Raw genomic sequence first — 23,343 nt, 5'->3', positions numbered from 1 at the left:
TTCCTGGCTAAGTACAGTGCAGAGAGAGAGAGAGTGAGGCTGCCTTATTGGTGACAAGGCTGGCTGTGTTGGGGATGGGAACTGGAGCTTTCTGTGCTCCCTTTTTTTGCTCTGCCGTGTAATCGCTTGTGCGTCACTTCACTCTCCGCGTCTCTCTCCGTCCTTTTGAAAGACAAAGCGAGTCCTAGCCAACATCTCGGGAGAGCTGTAATGATTAAAGTGCCCTTTCCTCCAGCCAAGGACTCAAGGCTGCTCCATTTACTAACTGCAGAATGCCCAAGTGGCCATCCCCAAGGAAAGATTTATCGAGAGTTCAATATCACTCGCAGAGCCGCGTGCTGAAGGTGAAATGCCGTGTTCTGCCCCACACCTGGAGGTGTGGATGCATTACAGCAAGGGGAGCTTACATCCACACTGTACACACCTGTAGAGCTTTCACATGTGCCTGCATTCCATGCTGTTTTCCCAGTAACACAGAGCATTGAGAATACTGCTCTGGCCAGACTAAGAACACTTGCAAATTCTGCCGAACATTACACCTGGATTTATGGTTCATATGTGCAGTTTTACTTCTAGTTTTAAAGGCTTCAGAGGCAACTATTCTCATGATTCAAAAACCTTTCACCTAACTTGGCACTGTAGTGCACAAATATAACTTTTCCAAGTCAAATCAATATCCAGCTTATGGTCACTAATCCTGCAATATCTTAACATGAATATTTGCATGAAAAAATAGGCACACTCAGCATTTGAGCAGTCTCTTCAGCCACACAAATTCCAATGCTTTGCCCTCTTATTTGAAGGAAAAAATAACTGGAAATTAAATACTCCTGAACTTTTGTGTTTGCTGCTTCTGTTTTTAGGAGAGTGGAGGAAAGGGGGTGGACAATCTAAAATCAGTTTGCAATTCTGAAATCCCAGGGAAATCCACCAAATGCTTGCTACATCATCAAAGGAAACTTTCATAGCATGAGCCTTGATTAGAATTGGCAAAACCAGCACAAGAGGCAACATCATAAGAAAATGAAAAGCACGCTGAAGTTAATCCGTGTCAAAGCTCAGCAGTTATAGGATCATTCCTACCTTCATACTCTGAATGTTCTTCAGCATAACATCTCCGATTCTTTGGTAATCTCCTTTAATGTGAGCATTAGAGCGGCCTTCCCTGTCAGCAACAGAAATGCCACACACTTCAGTCATCCAACAAAACTGCATAATCACTTATAAGCACTGAAACTCAATAGCTCATTTCTTTTAAAATCCTGACCCCCATGCTCCTTTGCTCAGAAGCTTGTGAGGAATCTTCCTGGCAGACTGTAATTCCCAGGTACAGTACACCCTTCACCCAGCCTGCCTTTCACTTCTGACAACAGAGAGGGCAGGCACTTAACAGAAGGATTAGACTTTTAAGGAAAATTGCTAGCATTTTTGAACACACCAGAGAAGGCTGGAAATGGTTTGGGGAAAAAGAAGGCATCAGAGTCCCATGAGAATATGTGACCTTAGAGCAGGAGGTTAATTCTGCTCAGATACGATGGCTGAACCCCAGAACAGGACCCGGGGGTGTTCTTCTTCTGAAGAGTTTTCTGCTTGTGCAAGGGACAGTGGGGCCAAAAAAAAAAAAATCCATCCAGCATCTGGCTTTGACTCATAAGTGTTTACATATTGGCAGGAATTTCCATTCAGTACTTCACTTATGGTATTACAAATGCAAAGTGCTGCCTCCCACCCAGCCAGCTGCACTTTGATGAGTGCAGCACTTGGGAGCAACACTGCTCCTGATAAAAAAGGATATTCCTGCATCTAAATAATCCATGTATGAGACAGGCAAGGATACCACGCTCTGAGTGAAACCAAACAACTAAACATGTGCTTTTTGAAAACACAGGAGGAAAGATCATGACTGTAAGACCCTGTTACAGACCTGTTCCAATCAAGCTACGCTGTCAAAAGAAAATCACTAGGTGTGTGGGGAGAAGCACTGTTCCCCTCTCCAAGAGACTCCATTGATAAACAACTCCATGTTCATTTGAACATCACCCAGTTTCATAGGTTGTCTTTAATAATTTCCTATTGTGTGTTTTCCTAGTGTGTTAACACTCACATGCCTATTTAGGCAAGGAAAATCAGTACTCAACAAGATTTTTAATGGCTTTTTTTTCTGAACCCAAAGGTTACACTGGGGTAGGAAGTTGGGTTGTGTCAGTGGTAATTTTAATTACTATCACTGTTTTGCAAAACCATTATCTCATATAAACACTGCCACAGTCAAATCATGCCCGAGCAATGTCTAAACTGAAAGTACAGATTCTGTCTTCAGGAAGCCTCTGACTGTCAAATCATCTTCACTCTGTGCTGTTCCTTAATCCTCCCTTCCCCCATGACACACCCATCCAGCAGCTCCCCCACTGAGATTTCCTGAGAGGTTGTAAATAAAACCTTCCAGCCACTAAAACTCTGCTCCAAGTGGTGCAGATCCAAGTGCCCCTGACTGAAAACCAGAACCATTGGGAGCCCCAGGCAGCAGCCCCACCCTGGCAGGGAACAAGGGAAAGCCACCCTGCACCCAGGAAGCCAGCAGGCAGCATCCCCTCCCAAATGGTTCATGTTGGGCCTCTACACACAAGCTCAGAAGTGTCACAGCCAGATGAAATTGTGCTGCTGCCAGCAGTGGTGTGGTATTCAGCAATTATCTCTACAAGAATTCTTGCTTTATGTGTTATTCTCTCATTCTCTGGCACTACCTGGATCCCTTTCCATGTGTCTACATTTGATTTAATCTAATGGACTTTGGCAGCTTTGTACCTTTTTGAGTATGAAATGTAGAGTTATCTACTTACTGCCAAGATAAATATTAAGTCCATCATCACAGACTGTTTTTTCTAAACAGACACAGCTTTTCTGATCTGAAGGCTACAGTACAGATTGGCTGGAATACACAGTGCAAATGTCCTATCTACTAGCTGCCTATTGGAGGCTGAGCCCAAGCCTACCAAAGTCACAGTGAGTGCTTCCAACAGCTAATAATTAATTAGCTGGGATTTAATTATTCTCAGCTAATTAATGGGAACTGGGGGCTGTTCATGGAACAGTCAAGTCCTTCTTTCCTAAAAGCTGACCTGCTGGACCCTCTTCAGCACCACCAGCACCGAGTGCTTGCACAGCATCTCACCACATCAGGAATAGTCCCCCCTTCACCAGCATCAGCCACAGACTTCTAGGGCTTTCAAAACTTACTCTGCATCTTGGCAGAGTGACAGAGACAGAGAGAAGGGGGTCCCCAGAAGCAACAGCCCCAGCCAGCTCCAGCTGTTGGCTGAGCAGTGAAGAGCTGAATGCTACCAGAGCCCTCAGCCCCGGCTGACAGAGATGACCTGTGCAGCACACAGATGCATCCTGCTGGAAGAAATAAACCCTGGCTTTTCTTAGGAGAAAATACAGAAATGTGATGGCTGCCTACTGCTCCTTGTTCCAGACACTCTCCTTGCTTTAGTTATTTATTTCCAGGCAAATGAATTTCCCTTGTAAAGGAGATGATTTTCCCACTGGAGATGGTGCACAGGCATGCAGGCTGTGATGTGGACAGAGAGGCAGGGAGAGCTGAAACTGGGCATGAGGGAACATGAGAGCTCCCCATCTGCCTCCTAAAACCCAACCTCCACTCTACCCCAGCTCCATGCTGGCACCCCAGAGCAAACCCCAAGCTACACTGCCATTTCCCCAGCTCCTCAACATGCAAATCCCAAGAAAACAAGGAACACCAAGAAAAGAGCATCCAAATACACAGAATATAAAAATGAAACCCAAACACACAACATATCAGATGATGTCTTGCTGCTGCAACAGCCCAAAGCACGGGAGCACAAAGGAGAGTTCTCCCTGTGGTGTATGTTTTGAATAACAACACTCAGCTTGCTGAGAGGGAAGAAGCTGCTCATTTGTTGTGCATCAATGGCTAAATTGTTCTTCTTACTCCTTGTTTTCACGGGTCACTGTTTGAACATGGTATCTATCTGCCATTGAGAAGGGAAAAAACTCAGGGCCTAGGGTCTCACAGCTTTTCATCAGGAGCTGATTTATGGTGCCCATCTCCACAGAAGATGCAGGAGCAGCTTTCCCCATGCATAATGTGCCCTGACTCCACTGACATTGTGGGGAGGTCTGAAGCCATTAAAAATCATGTTAAAAAGTGAGGATGTTATTGGTCGTTGTAAGATCATTTCCCATTTTTATCCAAGTAGTCCCTTCCTTTTTACAACAATGCAAGTGTACAATAGCAAGAAAAGAGAAGACTTGCTTACACCTGGCAAGAAATTCAGACACTACCTTATATATATTACTCCAAGCAGGCACCAGCTGGACTTACAGGGATTACACAAGCAGCCCTGTCAGATTTTCTAATTACATGATGTTTTTAGCGTATACAATTGAAAACATAATAGAAGGAAATCTCAAGTCAGCCCGCACCCTCAATCAGAAGGTATTCAATGGGGATGGTGGAAAGGCAAAAAAGAAGAGAAAGATATCTCAATAAAGATTTTTTTGAGGCAAACACAGAAGTCTTTGATTGCAGCCCTTGAATTAAAGCCAAAATAATGATAAATCAATTGTAACAAATTATATTTACAATGTGTGACCTTGTGTTACATACTCAGGAACTCCCTCCTGAATAACATAGCTGGTTCTTTGAACACCTAAACACTTTGAAGTTCTTTATGACTCCATTATTAACTAAAGTTCTAATACTAAAAAATACCTTAAACATTTCTCATTTCAACTGCCTTTTAAATAAGAGGCATGTTTTGTAATTGGAAAAGAAGAGCCAATAAAAGCAAACACCCCTTTCCTTGCTCACACCCTGCTTCTCACTGCCCTGCCCATTTCAGCCAGCACTGCAGCTGCACTTTCAGCAGTGAGTGGTGCATGACACGCTGCTCAAAGGCTAAGAAACACTGCTGAAGCCATCAGAGCTTCCCAGAGTCAAACCAAGCCTTTGGAGGGTGTGCATACATTTAAAGACTTCAGGATGGCTACCCCTGTTGTGGGAGAAACCCAACCTATAGCAAACATGCATCAGCAATGCTTTTAAATGTAAGGAATCTGAGCAAGTAACAGCACTGCATGAAAATGGCTGTAAATGCAAGAGCATTACACGCCTTGCTGTGGAACAGCCTCAGAGCTGACCCTGGGCATATCCTGCTGGGAGAGCCACAGGGACTGATGCAGCATGGCTCCACCTCTGACTCACAGATCCTGCATGTGCTACTTCTCTCCCACCATTTCCAGTTAATTTGGGCGTAGCACAGCTTCAATCCCCAGAGGTACCCAGAAGTGACTTCAGCAATGAAAACTCTCCTCAAAACCGAGCCCAGTGTGCTGGCACCAAGCCCCTCTCAATGTCCTGGTCTCAAGGATCTGCAGAGCATAACCCAGAGGTTTGTACTGCAGCACACACCTCATTTCTGTACACAGGACAGAGACACTTGTGCAAGTGCTCTCCTGGTGCCTCCCCAGCCTGCACGCTGCCTTTGAGGAGGCAGATAAGAACTGCTGCCTTGTTTACATAAACTGTCTGTCAGGCTGCTCTTCCTCAGCACAAGTATTCTCAAACAAAAAATGGTTAATAAATCAACATTTGGCTCATCTTCCTACACCTCCCTGAGTGCTTTTTTATTACAGGTTTTCAATTTTGCTTCCACAAACCCTGATTGTGCCTTCTCCTTTCATATGCTAAGATTAAGAGCCCTTTTTCTTGCAAATTACAGCCACACATTCCCATCTGGTAACACTGAGCAGCAGCTTTCCTCAGAAAGATCTGCAAGTCAAACTAGCAGCTTCCCTGGGAGAAGAGGAGTCTGCCTGCACTTCTGGGAGGTACATAACACTTTTCTTTCCTAGCACATGATAAAGCCCAAAACACAGATTTGTACTACCTGATGAGGGCATCCTTGGGCAGAAACAGCTATCCTGGCTTGCCCCAGCACTGCTCTCCCTGCTGTTCAGTGGTCAGAAAAGGGGGATACTTATGGTTCTCTATTTGCCACTTTCTGTCCTCATTTAAAGAAATCAGTGTGGAAACTTGCAATACATTTAATGGGGTGTGGAAAGATGAGCTCAATTATTTGGATGGAAAATGGTGCTTGTGGCCCAAATGAATAGCTTATTAAACAGCTGAGGTAAAAGGAGGAGTAGAACCCAACACCTCCAAACTGACTTCTCAGATTCAGCCACCCAGAAGCTGATGAAGTATGTCACACTCGGCCTGCACTGCCCACACCTCTTCCTCCTAGCCATAAAATATCCCTGGTCTTGGCAAACAGGAGCCAGCCTAAAGTCACTGACATATGCCTCCCATATTTTCTCCCATCAAAAAGGCTTGGGAGCTCCTGGCCTTGCATCCAAAGCCTTGCTGAGGAGTCCTGGCAGCCAGGACCAGCATCTGGATGCCCAAGTGCCAGATGCAGCTCTTCTGGCACTTGAACAGCCTGATGTGTGCTGTTCCTGCTCTTCTCCTCTTCTCTTCCCTTCCCGTGTGAGGGGGCAAAGCCTGCATCCACTAAAGGTCCTCCTTCCTCTCCTCAAACCACACAGCCTCCAGTGGGGTGTTTCATTTGCTCACAGGAACATGGGCAGCCTCCAGAGCTCAGCACAGCTGGGGCAACTGAGGAGATTCATGGAATGCTTTGCTGGCCTTACAACAACACAGGCAGGGCTGGAAACATGGCCTAGAACATGGTAACACTCATCTTAGGATGCTGTGCAATAAAACCACCAGGAATCTTCTCAGTTTCATGGCCAGAAACAAACTCTAGCTGAGAAAAATGCACTGACTGCCTATATTCTCCAGCTGACTACTGGTGTCAGTATCAATCTATGTCATACTTACTAAAAGCTGTCACTAGGCTCTGGACACTGAGACATACTGCTCTTAGGAAATGCAGCACTGAAGAGAAAAATGGTGAACTGTGTAAAGAAACAGATGAGACCTGCCAGAATCTATAGCCAGGTCAAAAGGATCCTGGCCATTAAGGTGTTCTGTAGCAAACAGCCTGCCCTTGATTGCAAATTCAAACACTTCAGAAGCCTTCAAGCAAGCCAGAAATGCTTTTAATAATGCACACAACCTGAGCTTCCTCCAGCCAAATACTAAAAGTCTATAGATGTTTTCACAAATTAAAGGCATGGAGACATCTAACAACTGTTATCCCCGAGCCTTGTTCTCACCACAGCTCTTTTGCATCAGCAGCAGCTTCAATATGATGCAAGGCCTAAGAGAGCAGGGAATGACCTCCTGTTAGATCTCCCAATATGCAGCATGAAGTTTGAAACAAACCTTAGAGAACTGCACTTGTGTCTGTGTAGAGTGAGCAGGCTGAACTGCACTTTAAGTGGATAAAACCCAGCATCCTGCTCACTAGGGAACACAGAGGACTGGTTGCAAGAGGCTCTCTCTCTCTCTCACAAGCTCCCACAGCACATGTTGGTAGCTAGGGGTTTCCAGCAGCCTGATGAAGTCCATAACCCCTTCATTCAAAGGCCCTTTTTTTGTAGGACACGTTACCCTCTGACAAATGCAGAACAATCTCAGGACCTTCCTCCCCCATCCACCTGCCTGGAAATTTAAGAGCTGACATGGAAGAGTCAGGTTTAAATGAGCTGGCTTGAATCCTGCCCACACCTGCCTGCAGCTGTGCCCAGCCAGGCCCATGATTGATTTGCTGGGCAGCTGAGGGTGACCTGTCCTGAGCTGTGAACGCAGCCAGAGCCCTCTGCCTTAAAAACTCCGGGGGCCAAAGAGAGAGGCACCAATCTGGCACTGAGCTAAGTGACCTTGAATGTGCTGCTGAAGGAATTCCCTACCACACTGCCACCAGCTTCTTGGGGATGCTGAGGGGCTGTTTAATTTTGTCTCTCACTCTTTAATTAAACACTAATCTCTATAGGACAGAGTTTATTGCTTGTGGCTTATCTCAGCATCTGTGGCATTATATAGAAACATCAACACCTCCACAATAATACCTGTCAGCAGGGCTGCCTCCTTCCCAAGGCACACACTCAAATCTTGCAGAACTTTACAACCATCACTGTCTACAGCAGGGGTATTTCATGAGGTGCACCCAGGCTGAAAACAATGCAGGAACGTGGCTGCTCTTCTGTCAAGTGGTTCAGAGCAGCCAGCAGAGAAACCCCAGTGGCCTTACACTAACTGTGGAAGGACATGCAATAGCTGAGCTGACAAAATCAGAACGAGGTGCCCAGCTGGGACACAGTTACCTCAGCAGAATATTTCGGCATAAATTTGGATTGCAAAGTAACTTTGTAGCAGATCAGCACTTTAAATCACTGGGTAAGTGCAGTTAAAATATGGTATTTAGAAGCTTTAAAATTAGGTTTACCACTCTGTGAAACTTTATGGAGAAGCTGAAAATTAGAAGGTTTACTCAGCTCTAAAATAAGCTAGCTGAAAAGGAGAAACAAGTAAAAACCAAGGAAAGTCTAGAAGTCTAAATACTTTTTCTTTCTTTTAACATCCTTCCCTCCACTTATCAAAATGTCACCTTTCCACAGTAGGCTGGAAGTGCAGCATTATCCAATTTTTGCAAAACATCACACCTGAACAGGAGGTTTGCATCCACCTCTAATGTCACCAGAAGGATATAGGGGATATCTCTATTTCAGCATCTGCCCGGGAGTCAGCACCCAGCCAGATCAGACTGGTCTGACAGAGAGCAGAACTCAGCCTTTACTAACTGCATAAATTTCCCTTTTCTCACCACACACCTTAACCCCAGCTAGTGGGGGATTAACTCCAACTACTGTTAATTCTACAACAAAGCTGAAGAAACAATGAGTATTTTATAACATCCTAAAGAGCCTTCTTGGAGTACCTGTAATAAATGCTGCTTAGGGCAGGGCAATCAACACCAGCAGCAGCCCAATGAAAAAAAGAGTGATACAGGCAGGGAGGCTGTGCAGAACATTTCTTAGGAGTAACTATACTAGTTATTATATATAAATACATATAGAAATATATACATATATCTATATCTATCTATTTATATATAAAATATTAGGAGCCAACCCAAGTCCTGGGTGAGGATGTCAGCTCTAAGAGGCAGTACCACATTCCCCTCCTCCCAGAAAACACCTGCTAGTTCTGCAACTGTGCAGGGTGGGTTTGGACAGCACTGGTCTGTGCTATGCCCCCATTAAATTATCTCAATACATCACAAGAGTTAAACTCACACACTCTGAGACTGTTTTTGCTTTTGTTTTGATTCATTAGTTAAAGAGGCACCCGTCTTAATTAAACTGATTAACACCCATTAGGTCTGCCTGCTCTGCTTTCACGTGATTTTCATTGACACTTTTCTAACTGAGAAGGGAAAAGCTCAGCTCCTAGAACAAAGATAAGTTACAAAAAATGCCTACACAGAGCAGGACAATCTAGTCCAGATAGGTCTAATCAGAGCAAGTAGAAGGCTTCTGCTTATGCTGCTGCCTCTGCTAAGATTTCACTGGTCAAATGAATTAAGAGCCTTGCCAGGGAAGAATTATTCACTTCATAGCTATTTGTAAAAAATGCCATGTTTTACTGTCAGTATTGTGTTAGGAATAGATAATTTTCAAGCCCAGTGTCCTCTTCCAACACTCCTTCAATTTGTAGAGAGCACTGTAGGCCCTGTGAGTGTCACAGCTGTGATGCTGCAGAATGAGAAGCTGCTCTGTGAAATCCTCCCAGCCTGTACCTATTTTGACAGAAACAGAACCTGGTCCTTTGCCTTTCCCTCTTTATTACTGATAAGCCTTGCTTGCAGCATGATCTTCAAAGGAGCTGCCATGTAGAAACACTGACATTTGGCAAGGGAAAGCTTCAGCCAGAATTATGATCTCATTTGCATATGTCTGTAACTGAGATATCTGAACAACAGAGTTTGTCAAGTAAACATGAACAAAGCACGATTCAATAAACCCTGTCTGTTAATAACCAACATCTGTGACTTTCATAAATTAAGCCTTACAGTAGATCACAAGGAGTTAGCAAAAAGGGAATGCAAAAATGCTAAACAGCACAAAAGACTACAGATAAATAACAATCAATAGTCTTACCACAGAGCAAGTCTCTGCTCAATTTCCTTGAGAAAACCAGTGTGAAATTTGTGCAAAGGTTCGAAGTTGGAGAAAATTAGATTTTTCAGTGTTTCAGGCATGCAATCCTCTTTACTCACTGCACTCTGAAACCACTACAAAGGAAAAAAAGAAGCAAAATGATCAGTGGGTGGAATGCAGAAGGTATGATCATTTTCTATCTTTATGTACCTAACCCAAATACTCCTAACAGCTAAGCCAGCAAGGATCTTATTTATCTGGCACTAGGAACACAACCCAGACTATCCCTGACATTTCTGTGTGCTGAACTGGTGCTCTTATCAGAGATCAGACCCTGCACAGCTGAAAAAGGAACTGCCTTCCCTTTTGCCATCACTGATCAAAACTTGAAAATTCTTTTCAAACCCAAACTGGTTAGTCAATACAAACTGAATTTGCAAATGCTGCAGGTGCAGGAGAAAGAGCATTACAATACTTGTAAACAATTCAGTAAAAGTGAAAAAAAATATGCTCTGCATTTTCTTTTTGCTGAGTTTGGTCTGAAATGCCTTTGGCAGGAGTTGGCTCAGTGAGCACCCATGGCCCTGCTGCTGTGTGCACACAGAGGACATCACTTGGCAAAGTGAGCAAGTGGAAGACACTGCTATCACAAAACTGGAGCAGCAGTGACAGGCACTGTAAGGACTGAAACAGGCTCCTGCTCAGCCTTGCTCCAAATTCTCTTTATTTCACCCTAACAGACTATGGGTGACCATAGGACTAGGCAGCTTGCCAAGGCAATAATGCCTATTGTCTTCCACAGGGTAACACTGCTCACTCCTCACTGCCCTGAGGGGTTCCAGCTATCTGTGGTTGACTTCCAGCAGTGCCTAGAAAGCTGCTGGGACCACAGAACACTGTTAGAGCAGTCTTGCTTGACACTGCATCAGCTGGAGCTGAGCCAGAGCTGGGATAAAAAGAGATCCCTCCCAAGCTTCCCTCTCCCCTGCTTTATCTCAGCACCAAGCAGAACTAAAGTTGAAGCTCATCTACCAAGTCTCAAAATTCATGCACAGCAGTTGTTCCTTTTCCAGCTATGCTGGCTCCTTGTTCACTTTCAGTGGCCTCCTGGGCCAGTCATTTGTGGAGCACAGCTGATACAACTGCATGCTAACCACCAGGCCCCATCCCTCTTGGTGATCCAGCAAATTCAAATCTGCCTGCCACAAGAATGAGAGGATGGGGTGGAAAATGGGCTTTAGCTCTGAAGAGTTACAACTTTTTGTTTCTGCTGCCACTGGGTGAAACACTAGATGAGAACAGCATATCTGCTGTTGAGACTACAGCAATGACTGCAGAACTGTCCCACAGAACCTGGCCTCTTCTCTCAGCAGGCTGGCTTCCCAAAAAGCAAGGGTAAGGAGCAGTGAGGCCACAGCTACCCTGCTGCCTGTAAAAACCATGCTCTATTGGCTCTGTCTAAGCTGGGCTGTGATCAGCTGCATCTCTCATGTGGGATCCTGGAACAGAGAAGCAGCTGAGGAGAAAGTGTGTCCCTGGTTTCCAGCTGGTCCCAACACTCTCCCCTGAAGCATGTCCTCCTCACCACAACACTCAACACAGGAGTGGGCAATGCACCTCACTGGGTGATTTAAGAGCTGAGAGGTCTGGAGCTGGCCAAAATGCCATGAAGGGGTTTGGACCCAGTGCCATTCACAGAAAAATGATTATTTCAGAACAGATCTTGCCCACATTATTCACGGAAGTGAAATAAGACTGTTGCTGTGTGTGCAAAGATGGCAGCTATTTGCCTTGGTGCTTTTAACAATCACACTCTGATCAGATGCTACAGATGAATGACTCATTTAACACACAATTTCAATTTCTGAAAAATCAGAGGCATTCAAACAGGTATTCTGCAATATTTCATGTTAAATGGAGGGCATTTAATATGGTAGAAAACATTTATCTGTGCCCCTAAGGAGCTGCTTCAGTTTTAAGAGAACTCATTGAAAACCCACAGGCATTTTTAGTAATTATAACCACAAAGCATGAGAGCAAGAAAATATAAGTGAAGTGTGTCCCAAGTTCCTCAACCTGATACAGTTCCTTAGTGCATGTTACTAACCACAGAGCAAACCTCTGCTCTCTGATTCTCGTGTTACCTCCTCCCTGGAGGAGAACTGCCCTGCACAGCAAAGAGTAACCTCAGTGCAGAACGTAACAGCAGCACGAGGATGTTAAATGGAGCAGAGGAAACTCTCCCCCTGCCCAGAGCTTCACGTGTTCTGTGAGTCAGGCTCAAGCAAACATACCGATGTGATGACTTCAAGGTCCTTCAGGTATGTTCGCTCCGTGGTGGCCACTTCCTTAGCAATGAAGTAAGCCTTCTCAGTTGGGAACCTCTGTGAATTGCAAGCACATTAGGTTTTCCTCTGCTTTTATGGAGAAAAAAACTGTAGATAATAAATCACAGAGAGAGTTACAAACCAGTGACCCTTGCTTGTGGTTATGCTGTGACTCATCCTTGCATGTTCCTAAGCCCTGAAGCCCTAAAAGCAACCCTTCCTTGCAAACACAAGAGAACAAGGACTTTCTGTGGGTTTTTGAGAGACTTCTTTTTCTGCCAAGATGATTTCTACTGCTTTGGGGTGCTGATGTTCCTTTCAGTTTATTTCTGGAGCAGGACATGTTGTGAAGTTCATGAAAAAATCCTTTGCAGGATAAATGACCATTTAAATCAAGTGTAAAATTTGACAAAACAACAAAAATTTGTGTCTGATTATTGTTAAGTTTTGTCATCAGGATGGTAATCCACAGGAAAAATACTTCTGAAAAAAATTCAAACCTGTAAGATTTTCTTGGCTGGATAATCTAACAGTGGGAGAGGGGAAGGATTTTAGATTAGGCTACAGATTTAAAATTTCTTAATTCTGAAGAGCCAAAGGAACCCAGCTGATCTTCCTCTGTGTTGCTTAGGAAGTAAAAATTAGGAAAAAAACTTCCATAGATAATTTTCCTTTGTTTTCTCCCTGAAGACAAATGATGCAGTGCAAACACTGTGAATGCCCTGCCCAGGGAGTCTGTGTGGACATTTCCCAGTCAGGATGCATCCCCACACAGTCACTGGCTGCTCTGTCTTGGACTGGCACACAGAGTCCTGGCTCCATTAACCGAGTCTCGGATTTTCTTCTTCTCAAATTTCCTTCACACATCTTGCTAACTATGCATAGTGGGAAAAGAGATCTTCCTTACACAAACTCCCACTTCCCAGCAAAGCCATCAGAGTTTCTTTTTGCCTCCTGAGATGCTCCAAGACAAGGAGAAAAAACTAGCTACAGAAGGACAAGAGGAAGCTCTCTCACCTAGCAGCAGTGGAGGAATGAGCCAGCAGGCACCCAGAACAGCCCAGCTCACACAAACACTTTATCTTCAGAAATCAGTTTTGGATGTGTTGCTGCCTTATGGTTTTGCTGCAATGATGGGTCTGAGCCAAGCACTCCCTGCTGATTGCTGCAGGCTGTGGCTCAAAGAGAGCATTTTCTACTCCCACACCCAGATGCTCCCAGTGGTGCTCCCAGCAGAGACAGACTGGAGAGCCTGGGTTGGATATTCCCACAACAGGCTCAACACTGTTCCTTTTCTTTCTGTCACCTGGAAATTTTCTCTCCAGTGAGACAATGGAGCTGACTGTTTTGTTACAACAAACTCCACTCCTTAAAAGCAAGTTCAGATTTATAGGAGACCTCATCCAAACAAGCTCCTGAGGTTCCCTGGAACCTCAGGAGCAACAGGAACAACCCAGATTTATCACAACACATCAGAGAGAAGAGAGACAAGGCCAACTTCATTCACCTTACCTTTCTTTTGACCTCTTCCTCATCATCAGCCTTGATGCATGACGGGTCATTCAGCAAAGGGCTGACCAAGGGAGATGACTGCTTGGCATCAGGGCTCAAGTTTGGAGATAAAGTCATATTTGCCACTGATGGTCCTCCTTGGGAATTGATGGAAAGCTCTGAAAGGTGAGGGCTGCCAGTCAGAGAACCTGCTAAGAAAAATGACAAAAGAGAAATCAATTAGGACAAGCTTTCTCAAGAAAGTACCACAAGGAGTTATAATCTTAAATTGCAGCATGTGAAATTATGCTACAGACACAGCCACCAGGGTCCTCAAACTAGCCCAAATGGCCTTGAAGCCAGAGGAACTGCATCCACTTGCATTCACCATGGGACTGTTAAGTGTCTTTTAGCTGATAAAACTGGCTGAAATGACTGTCTCTGTAGGGAAGGAATCAAGGCACAGATGACTGAGCTGCAGTTCTTTACTGTGGGAGGGATGAGGCACTAGAACAGCTTGCTCAGGAAGCTGTGGCTGTCCCAGCCCTGGCAGTGCTCAAGGCCAGCCTGCATGGAGCTCTAAATAACCTGGTCTAATGAAAGGTGCTCCTGCCCATGGCAGGGGGGTTGGAGCTAGGAGGTCTTTAACGTCCCTTCCAACCCAGGCCATTCTATGATTCTAAACATAAACTTGATATAAAACATTTCACCATTGCAATCCACTCTATAGAAAGAGAATAAATACAACAATACAGTAATTGTTCCAGGAGTGCCATTCTTGCCAGCAAGGTAGAACTTCAAACACTCAAATCAGTACTTCATAAGGAACTACAGGACAAGTTAGTACAAATTTAACTAGTTGAGGTCTAGAGAAAAAGGATGACTTTCTACAGAAATGTTGCTGCTAAGATCAGTCACATCTAACATGAAGGGAGAAAACTACTAGTTCCCCAACTTCTACACACAACACAAGGATGTATATTATACCTTGTAGGTCTTTCCATGCTCCTCTGATTGTTTGGGATGGAAATGCTAGCATTACATTTACATAAGAAAAGCAATACTTTTAATGCACAAAGCATGACAATTTCAGATTTTCACAGATATAAAATCCCATTTCATTTTGGATTAAAAATATTAAAGAATTAGACAATTAGTTACACTTCCATGGATTCATATACACTAGATTAAATTACTGAAATTAGCAAATTTTGTCTTCTGGGAGGCAGCCAGATTAATGACTGCACAGAAAGAAAGTTTGCCAAAAATGCCCAGTCTTCTCCCAGTAATCCCCTCCTCCATACATCTGACAATCTAAACCTGTTTTAGAAGAAGAATCTGTCATGTGGAAGAATATTTACAGTCTGTGCCATTTTGGCATCATACATTAAAATCCAACAAAAAAAAATGTGACAAGCTCTTGACTACCACAGCCAACAGGCTGTCTAAGATGAAATGTAAAGCACATACATCACCGTGTATAAATAGGGTCAAATACAATTTACTATCATGTGATTATGTCCTCCCTAAATTATGATAGGTAAATGTTCCTGTTGCTAAAAAAACACAGCTGAGATACTCCAGTAAATGTAATAAAAAATAAATATGATTAGGCTGGTAGTAGAACCTATTTATTTTCTGGAAGAACTCAAGCTTTATTGCTAGAACATGAATGTTTTCCAGTTCCAAAGCAGTTCACGTTTATAAATCATTCCTTTGAAAAGAGAAGGAAAAAACAGCACAGTTATCAGTTTACGTAATCATGACAGTTATGTAGCCTATTAAAAATCAAAGTCAAAGCAGTATTTATCTTTGAAATAAAGGTCTGTATTATTACAGCTAGCAAGAAAGGATTTACCAACAGTTTCACACTAAATCAATGTTCAGTAAAATTTGAGAAAATGCCACAGCTTGTTACACAAATGTCAATTTTATTGACACTAGCACACAACTGTATACAGTATTTTCCAAAGAAATGGAATTCATCATTGAGAAATAGTGAAACAGATTAATAGCAAGGTTGTAAGGTTAAAAGTACTTAACTACATTACAAAAGACATAAGAAAAGTGATATCACCTCAAACGCGGAAACAAAGAAATTCTGGCACTATGCCTGTCATACGACAGCAAATAAATGATTTGCACCTCTGTGAGAAGTTCACAGCATTGTAGTCTAGGAGTTAAATAGCACCTATTTGTGATAGAAAGATATAGATATATTCACATATCTATCTACCTATCTATAATCCTAAAACTAAGCTCTGATGTACTGTAACTTTTATCAGTACAACTCAAGTATTTCAAACTACAAAATATCAAAAGGACAATGAATTAGAAAGACACCCTATCTTACAGTTGGAAGACATTAACCTGGGAAAAGTAGTACAGAAAGTATCACAAAAAATGTGCCTGGTGGCTCACAGCACTGTGTACACACCCAACTGATAAAAGACTCTGCATGCCAATGCACCACTGACATTCTCAAAGTTATTTTGCAGCAAGCTGAAATGCTGCATCCTCCCTTTTAGTACCAATGTGGGCAGGAGCAGAGACCAAACCCAACCACCAGCACCTGCAAGCAAGAGCTCAGTCAGACCCCACCTGCCAATACACTGAACAAGTGAAAACTGAAACTAGTTAGAAGAAAGTGGCTGCATTATGAGAGGACCTCAAAATGTCCTTGCATTAGTACATTCTGGAGCCTAATTACAACCAACACAGCCACAGATATCAACACACTGGATGTTGCTCTGGGAAATGTGGGAAACAAGTTTGTTTTGGTGTGAAAAAATCAGTAAGCCATGAAGAAATGAAAATGGAGGTTCTTCCCTCCCCCATCACCAATCAGGACGTGTCATGCTGATGGGTCATGGCAGTGCTGCAAAGCCACTTTCTCTTTTTCACAGAGGTGAGGAATAAATAACCTGAATTAACAAAGTGTTTCATCTGATCTCCTGCCACAGAAGAGTATATTCATACAGGCTCTACTCATCAACTACACGCTGCAGAATATAAACAGAAGCAGAAGGGAGAAGACCAATCCTATTTACAAGGTACTGAAATCCCTTACAATTTGCCCTAAAGGATTCATGGATTGACAAGCAATTATTAGCATATAATTTGCCAGATAGCAAATACTACTGCACACTGGAGGCCTAAATGGTTTGCAGCTGGTAACATGGAATTGTCTTTGCTCATACTTCAAGTGATTTTTATTTAGATTCAGAATTGGGCCATCTTTCAAATTTAATGTAGTCAGCTGTATACACACAAATCAAGAGAAAAAGCACAAAAGAATGTTTATCTGAGGATTATTTAAGTGTACACTAAAATGACATCATTGGAGGAGTGGGTAGGAATTATTAAGCATGCACTTTAATTATTTTCTAAGTATGGGTTTAAGAAGAGAAACCAACACTGGTTGATGACACTGGCAAATAATGAGAATGCACTTTACTGTGGCATGCCAGATTTTACCATCAATGCCAAAATACCTGGAGTGATTCTTAGTTCCACTGACACCAGAGAAAAGTGCTGCAGTAGTGAAGGTAACAAAAGAAGCAAAACTTAAGTGAAATCTATTCAAGACAGATTGAAATCTAACTTGGGGGAAAACATCTATGAAACGACAATAGCATTTTACATGGCCACAGGGCATGAAAGTATGGGTTACCCTCCTGGCTTTACACGTGTCTCAAATCTCTCCCAACCAACATACGTATTCCATGTGCTACACAAATAGAAGCCAGCAGCTAGAATCAAATACTTAACAGCTACACCCTTGTTAAAATACACATCAGTTGCTTGCTGCAGTTTGGGGGCAGGAAGGCACAGAGTGCTGGCAAGCTGTGGCTGCCCTGCCAAAGGGACAGGCTGGGCTCTGCCCTCGGCCACCAGAGGCAATCCATCCCACTCACTGTACCTTGGATACTCTTGGCTCCTGTCACACACAGCTGTGAACCCACAGGGGCTGAGGGTGGTGCCCATGGAGTGTTGGGCTGAGTGACACTGCTGTAAGCATGGCTCATATCAAAGGAAAACCAGTTAAAATCAGTACTTTCCCCATGATGAGGCAAGTCTCTCCCAGAGGTCAATTCACACCATAGGTGGCCTGAACTGCCTGCTGCCTCTTTGTTGACTACACAGGCAGCATGAGATGACTTGAAATCCCTGGTTAGAAACTAACCTAACAGGGGAGCTCCCCTCTTTGTGAGGGAGACAAATGGGACTCAGTGTATCCTGAAGATATTCCTCCTCCATTCCTTTTTTTCTGAAACTGCAGAATAACAAACTCAGACCATTTAGTGTTCTGCATCTACTTCAAAAGGAACAGTTCCCATTCATACACAGTGTTTTTTTAACAGAGAGGAAGAGTACAGAAGTGTTAAGATGCCCATGGGAATGCTTCTTTTCTGTGGAGTACTGAGAAGTGATAATGACTCAATTATGGAAAGTGAGAGAAAACATTATTAAAGGTGACTGAAATTCTGCTGGAAAACTTCATATACCGCTTAAGTCATCATCAAGTCAACTCTTGAGAGTTTTACTGTTCTCAAGGTTGTTATTATTACTCTTAGAAATTAAAAACATATTAAGAGCCAGAAAAGCACCTTTCTCAGTACCTGGAATGTTGCAGGGCTTATTCTCTCTTACTCCTACTCTGTGGCTTGCTGTGCAGTCAGGGGACGTTTGTGACATCCATATCCCATCAACTCAACTTTAATGTCTGATCAGTGTTTTCTAAACTCCAGTCTGGCAGATGAAACCCAAGTTGTTTCCCCTTTCTCCTTGTCATTACTAAGCATATCACTTATGAAGGCTCTTTAATAAGAAACTATCTGACAGAGCTGCCGCTGCTGTGGCCACACAGTCAAGCTTAATTTTCCATTTTCAGAGTGGTTGCATAGCTCTAATGTGCATCTAAATGTTTTGGTCAGAAAAGATATGTGGCATGGGGGAGAGATAGCACCAGATGAAGCAGCAGAAGTTTTCATATGCACTTCACCAATCACTAAAGTGATCAGATCAATCACCTCAGATTGAAGAAGAGTTCGATAATGGTGTCCATCCCTTCTTTCCCCAGCTGTGAACCAGGCACAGTCATGCTGCTGAAGAGTTATGGGATAGAGATTCTGCTCTGCTCTCCCTCAATGTAAGAAAAAAATCCCACTGACTTTCAGAAAAGCTTGAAGGGAACCAGTTCATAAAGCTGCACTCCTCTTCCCCATTACATGAATCAAGCTGGAGCAGTGGATACAGTTTGTTAGTTTGAAAAGCAGTTACACAACAGCTGTAAATTAATGTACAAACATCCCTGAATGCAATACCAAAGATTTTGAGAAGGAACAGGAATTAAAAACAAACTTGTGAAGAAATCCAATGTCACACAACTACTAACTCTGCCTGGCTTGAAGAGGAGCTTGTGAGGAAGAAAGGTTCACTTTGATGTCACAGCTGCAAAATGCACGCCCATGGCAGTGAGCAGAATTTGGGAAAATGGTGCACCTTCTCAAGGAACCAATTTCCTCATATTTAGGACAAAGCAACAGCCAGCAATTGGACAGAACAATTAAACCAGTGACAGTTTTACAGCAAAATACCAGTTAGAATGAGTAAAAGCCTTCAGGTACAGGTGAAACGAAAAATAATAATAATAAAAAAATTAATTCCATGCATACACAGTTAAATGGCTTGACATGCTTATAGTCTCATCAGGCTTGGTGTTGGTTTAGTAGCCAGCAGCCTCTCCAGCTGGTAAAGGTCCATGCTTTATTGGTGTGCTGCAGTATTAGACAGCGGTGAGTGTGAAATCAGACAGTAACTGCTGTTGGCCTACATCAGGGTCTCCTCCCATGTTAAGAACAAAGAGTGAGCATTACAGTCTGGGGAGAATGCAAGGTCACTGGGCATCAGCCCTTTGTCTAGCCTTGATCTCTCCAGACAGAAATAGAGCGACCTACAGAAGGTTTTCCTCTTGTACCCAGGCTTAGGGTTAGTTTGCCTTTGTTTGCCTTTAAACCAACACGACTCAGTGCCACAACAGAATTGGAAACCTTCAGCCCCCATGTAAGCTAATGCCACAGCTACTGTCCATTCCAGCAAGACACCTCCCCAGGAGTGCAGTGATCCTGCTTACGAGCACACAGCCCGGATTGCTGCGTGCAGCCTTCATTAGGAATGAAGGGCACTGACTGTGCTCAGTGAAGCCCAAATGCCCTGGAAAAGAGACCTGCTCCCCTCGCTACCCTCTTCTCTTTTGCTCCCCAGCATGGTGTGGTTTCTCAGCCTGAGAGTCACAACCTGGTGAGGGTTTCCATTAATTCTGAGGCGAGGAGTGCTCCGTGAGGCAGGATCACTGTAACAGGAGGAATCAGGTACTCCAAATACAAAATAGGCATTTCTGCAGTAAAAGGACATTGAGACAGTGCTCCAAACAATGCAAGGAACAGAAGATATACCATGCTTTGAGGATAGACAAAACATTGAAAAGGCTTTTTCTCCCAGAGAGGTACATGCTGACAAAACAGTGCATACAATGAAACAAAAAGCGTTTCTTTTTAAAAGGTATTAAACAAATGACAAAAATGAGAATGAAGTCCCCAGCACTGCCAATCTTAAAAATTAATTTTTACAATTGAGATTTATTTTAAAAAAATCTATGTATGTGCACACACAGAAATCAGGAAAGGGCTGGGTAAGTGAACACTGCCAAGCTTATATACTTTTGTTAGTGGGCCCAGGTGATCTTTTTAGCAGGAAAGGGGAAATACAAGGATTCAGCGAATCAAATATTTTTAAGTGCCTCATGGAAAAGCAACAGACATGAGCTCTAACATTCTCTGAACTAAACAGAAAGCTCTACCTCTGATCTTGCTGAAAACCATCAAAGGCAAAAGCCTGCTCTCTTCTCAAAACCAGATATGCAGCATTTTAAAGAAAGCATCTAATCTAATTTTAACAAGCTTGAAAGCTCTTGAATCAGAAAGCATTCATTTTCCTTCAGCCTTCCATGCTCAGTCCGTGACAGCTGTATCATTACTGCCTTTAGTCTTGATTTTTACCAATGTGAACTGTAGATTTTTATGGTTCTCAGGGGCCAAAACTTAAAAAAAAAAATCATCAACGAAAATTACATCTTAAAACTCCAACCATTCTTGAGCAAACTATTTATCATTATGTCATGCAAATTTATGATCCTAAGGTCTTTACTCCCTTTACTGTAATAACACCACCGTTATTTACACACATACTTGTGGAAAACGTGCCTGTGAATACATTGCTCAGCCAGGCACAAAGGATTTCCAGGTCTCATAACATTTAAAAGAAAGTGCTCACTGCTTTTAATAACAAATAACATAAACCAAGCTTATTCTACATGCTCTTTATAGAACACAGAATTAGAACAAAAGACAAAACACTCTTTAAACTGCTACATGTCACCCAAACTAGGAACTTTGCTCATATGATGCCTTTGATTTTTAAGTAGAAATTCTGTATTTAAAAATATCAATGGCACCACACAGCCTAACCATAGAGGAGGAACACAGAAGACACCTTTGCTCAGGATGCACATGTTGCACAACAATTATTTCCCTTACAAATAAATAACTAAGATATGTGCCTTTGTCTAGGCATACTTCAGTAACTATAGAAACTAGAGAAACAGAAGAGGAAAAATCTTGCTGATGTCAGTTTCCTAGGATTTAAATTTCCTTCCTTTCTAGAACCTGACAGTCGGGCAAAAATTTTTCCCGACGTAGCTTGACTGAAACCTGAGTCCACTGCTACTCACCTTTGAGAAAAGTTACATACCAGGTGATGTGAGCCTTGGGTCCTCAAGATGTTAACATTGTGCATCTGCCACCTACCATCAGAAGACCTACAACCATCACCACCACCAAGTAGGGGACACCAACAAGCAGCTGCATTTCTGAGAAAAGGACTCTTCTCCTACCACTTGTGTCTGGCAGCAGCTAACAAAAGAAAGGCCTACATATTAAAAATTGTTCCAGAAGATTCAATTTCCCTCATATATTTAGGGTTTCTCTTATTATTTTATGGAGAAGAGGATTGATCCCCTAAATGAAGAGGAAAGAGATGAGCTAAAGTATAGAGAAGCTGCCTTAGGAAACTACACTATTCAGAGAAAGAGAGAAGCATTATTGGAAGACTAAAAGGGATTTTGGCTTACTTCACTTTTTTACATGCTTGAAGAGAGAAACTCTTTCCTTCACACTCACTGCTCTTTCCAGCTGGTGACAACCATGCTGCTGAATGACAGGGATTCTCCAGTGATGCACATTTCTGTGCACAAGGCTGTGACACCCAACTTCCTCAAACATGTGTGGAAGTCAGGAAAAACTTTGATTGGTAATTCGTTTTTCATCATTAGAAGTTAAATTGCAGCAATTAAAATTTCATTCTAAAGTCACCTCTGACAGCAGTCCAATGGCTCATTAAGACAAATGAGATTAGTTAAACAAACACGGAATTTGACAGAATTTATAGGTCAGGCATCCTTTTTTCTGTTAAAGAACTGTTCCAGAAATAACCACACTTCATGCTAATTGCATGTAGATCATAGCAATGAGATCTGAATCACTGGTTTTACCAAAATTCAAAATTGGGTCTGCTTCATCAGTTCAACTGATCAACATAATCCTTGCTCTTTCTACTGGGACTTGGAACTCACAGAAAGAGTGGAAAGCACATTATGCCAAAGGGAACTGCAAATAAATAGGGCTAGATATTTTTTTGTGTGCTTAAGATGTTTTTTATTCTTCTTCTTTTCCTTGTCTTCCTGGAGCTCCCCAGAAGAAACTTCTAGTGATTACAGAGACTCTGTGTTTGCGGGCTTATCATGGACTGAAGAGGACAGAATTTAAAACATCTCTGCTTCTTAGTGAAGAAAAGAAAGGGGCTCATAAAGAGCTTTTAGATCTGTCTCATCCATTTTCTATTTGACTTTCTCTGGTCACCACCAAGTACTTGCATGTACAGATAGAGAGGTCAGAACAGGAACTTCTGGCATGAATGACCTTGCTTCAGAATGAACAGAGCTGCTTCAACTAATAAAAGCCTCACTGCAAACAAAAACCTGTCCTACAAATATTCAGGGGAGAAAATACAGGTCCCGAAGAAGTCTGGTCAAGTAATACTAGGCCCATTTAGTGAACTAATTCACAAAACATTGGTTTTTCACTCTTTACTGGGTTCTACTGATTACATTCAACATTACCAGTGCTGCTCTGTGGAGCAAATTCTTTCTAGTTTTGCATGCCCTTTAATCTTGAAGAAAACTAATAGACTGATATAATTTTTTAAACTATTGATATGCAATTCTTTCATTATGCTCATATGCCTATAACTAGCTCTGTATAGCTCATATAAGGTAAATGAGAATGGAGCAAACCTA

At 42.7% G+C, this 23,343-nt stretch overlaps 1 protein-coding gene across 3 annotated transcripts in view; it reads right to left on the bottom strand.

Annotated features, from left to right (window-relative positions):
* Nucleotides 1–23,343, bottom strand: part of FARP1 (FERM, ARH/RhoGEF and pleckstrin domain protein 1) — a 200,462-nt gene that overhangs the window by 17,029 nt on the left and 160,090 nt on the right. For 2 of the 3 annotated variants that reach the window (XM_058824877.1, XM_058824879.1), the window contains exons 14-17: nucleotides 13,950–14,137; nucleotides 12,405–12,494; nucleotides 10,111–10,244; nucleotides 1,084–1,165 (exon numbers count right to left, since the gene is read on the bottom strand). In XM_058824877.1, coding sequence (XP_058680860.1) covers nucleotides 1,084–1,165; nucleotides 10,111–10,244; nucleotides 12,405–12,494; nucleotides 13,950–14,137 — 494 coding nt within the window. Of the gene's footprint in view, nucleotides 1–1,083; nucleotides 1,166–10,110; nucleotides 10,245–12,404; nucleotides 12,495–13,949; nucleotides 14,141–23,343 lie in introns of all 3 variants that reach the window. The other variant, XM_058824876.1, reaches the window with a different exon arrangement.

The sequence above is a fragment of the Ammospiza caudacuta genome, chromosome 2 (assembly GCF_027887145.1).
Source record: "Ammospiza caudacuta isolate bAmmCau1 chromosome 2, bAmmCau1.pri, whole genome shotgun sequence".
Taxonomy (NCBI): Eukaryota; Metazoa; Chordata; class Aves; order Passeriformes; family Passerellidae; genus Ammospiza; species Ammospiza caudacuta.
Note: the sequence above shows the minus strand (reverse complement) of the source record. Positions and strands in the feature narration are given on the sequence as shown.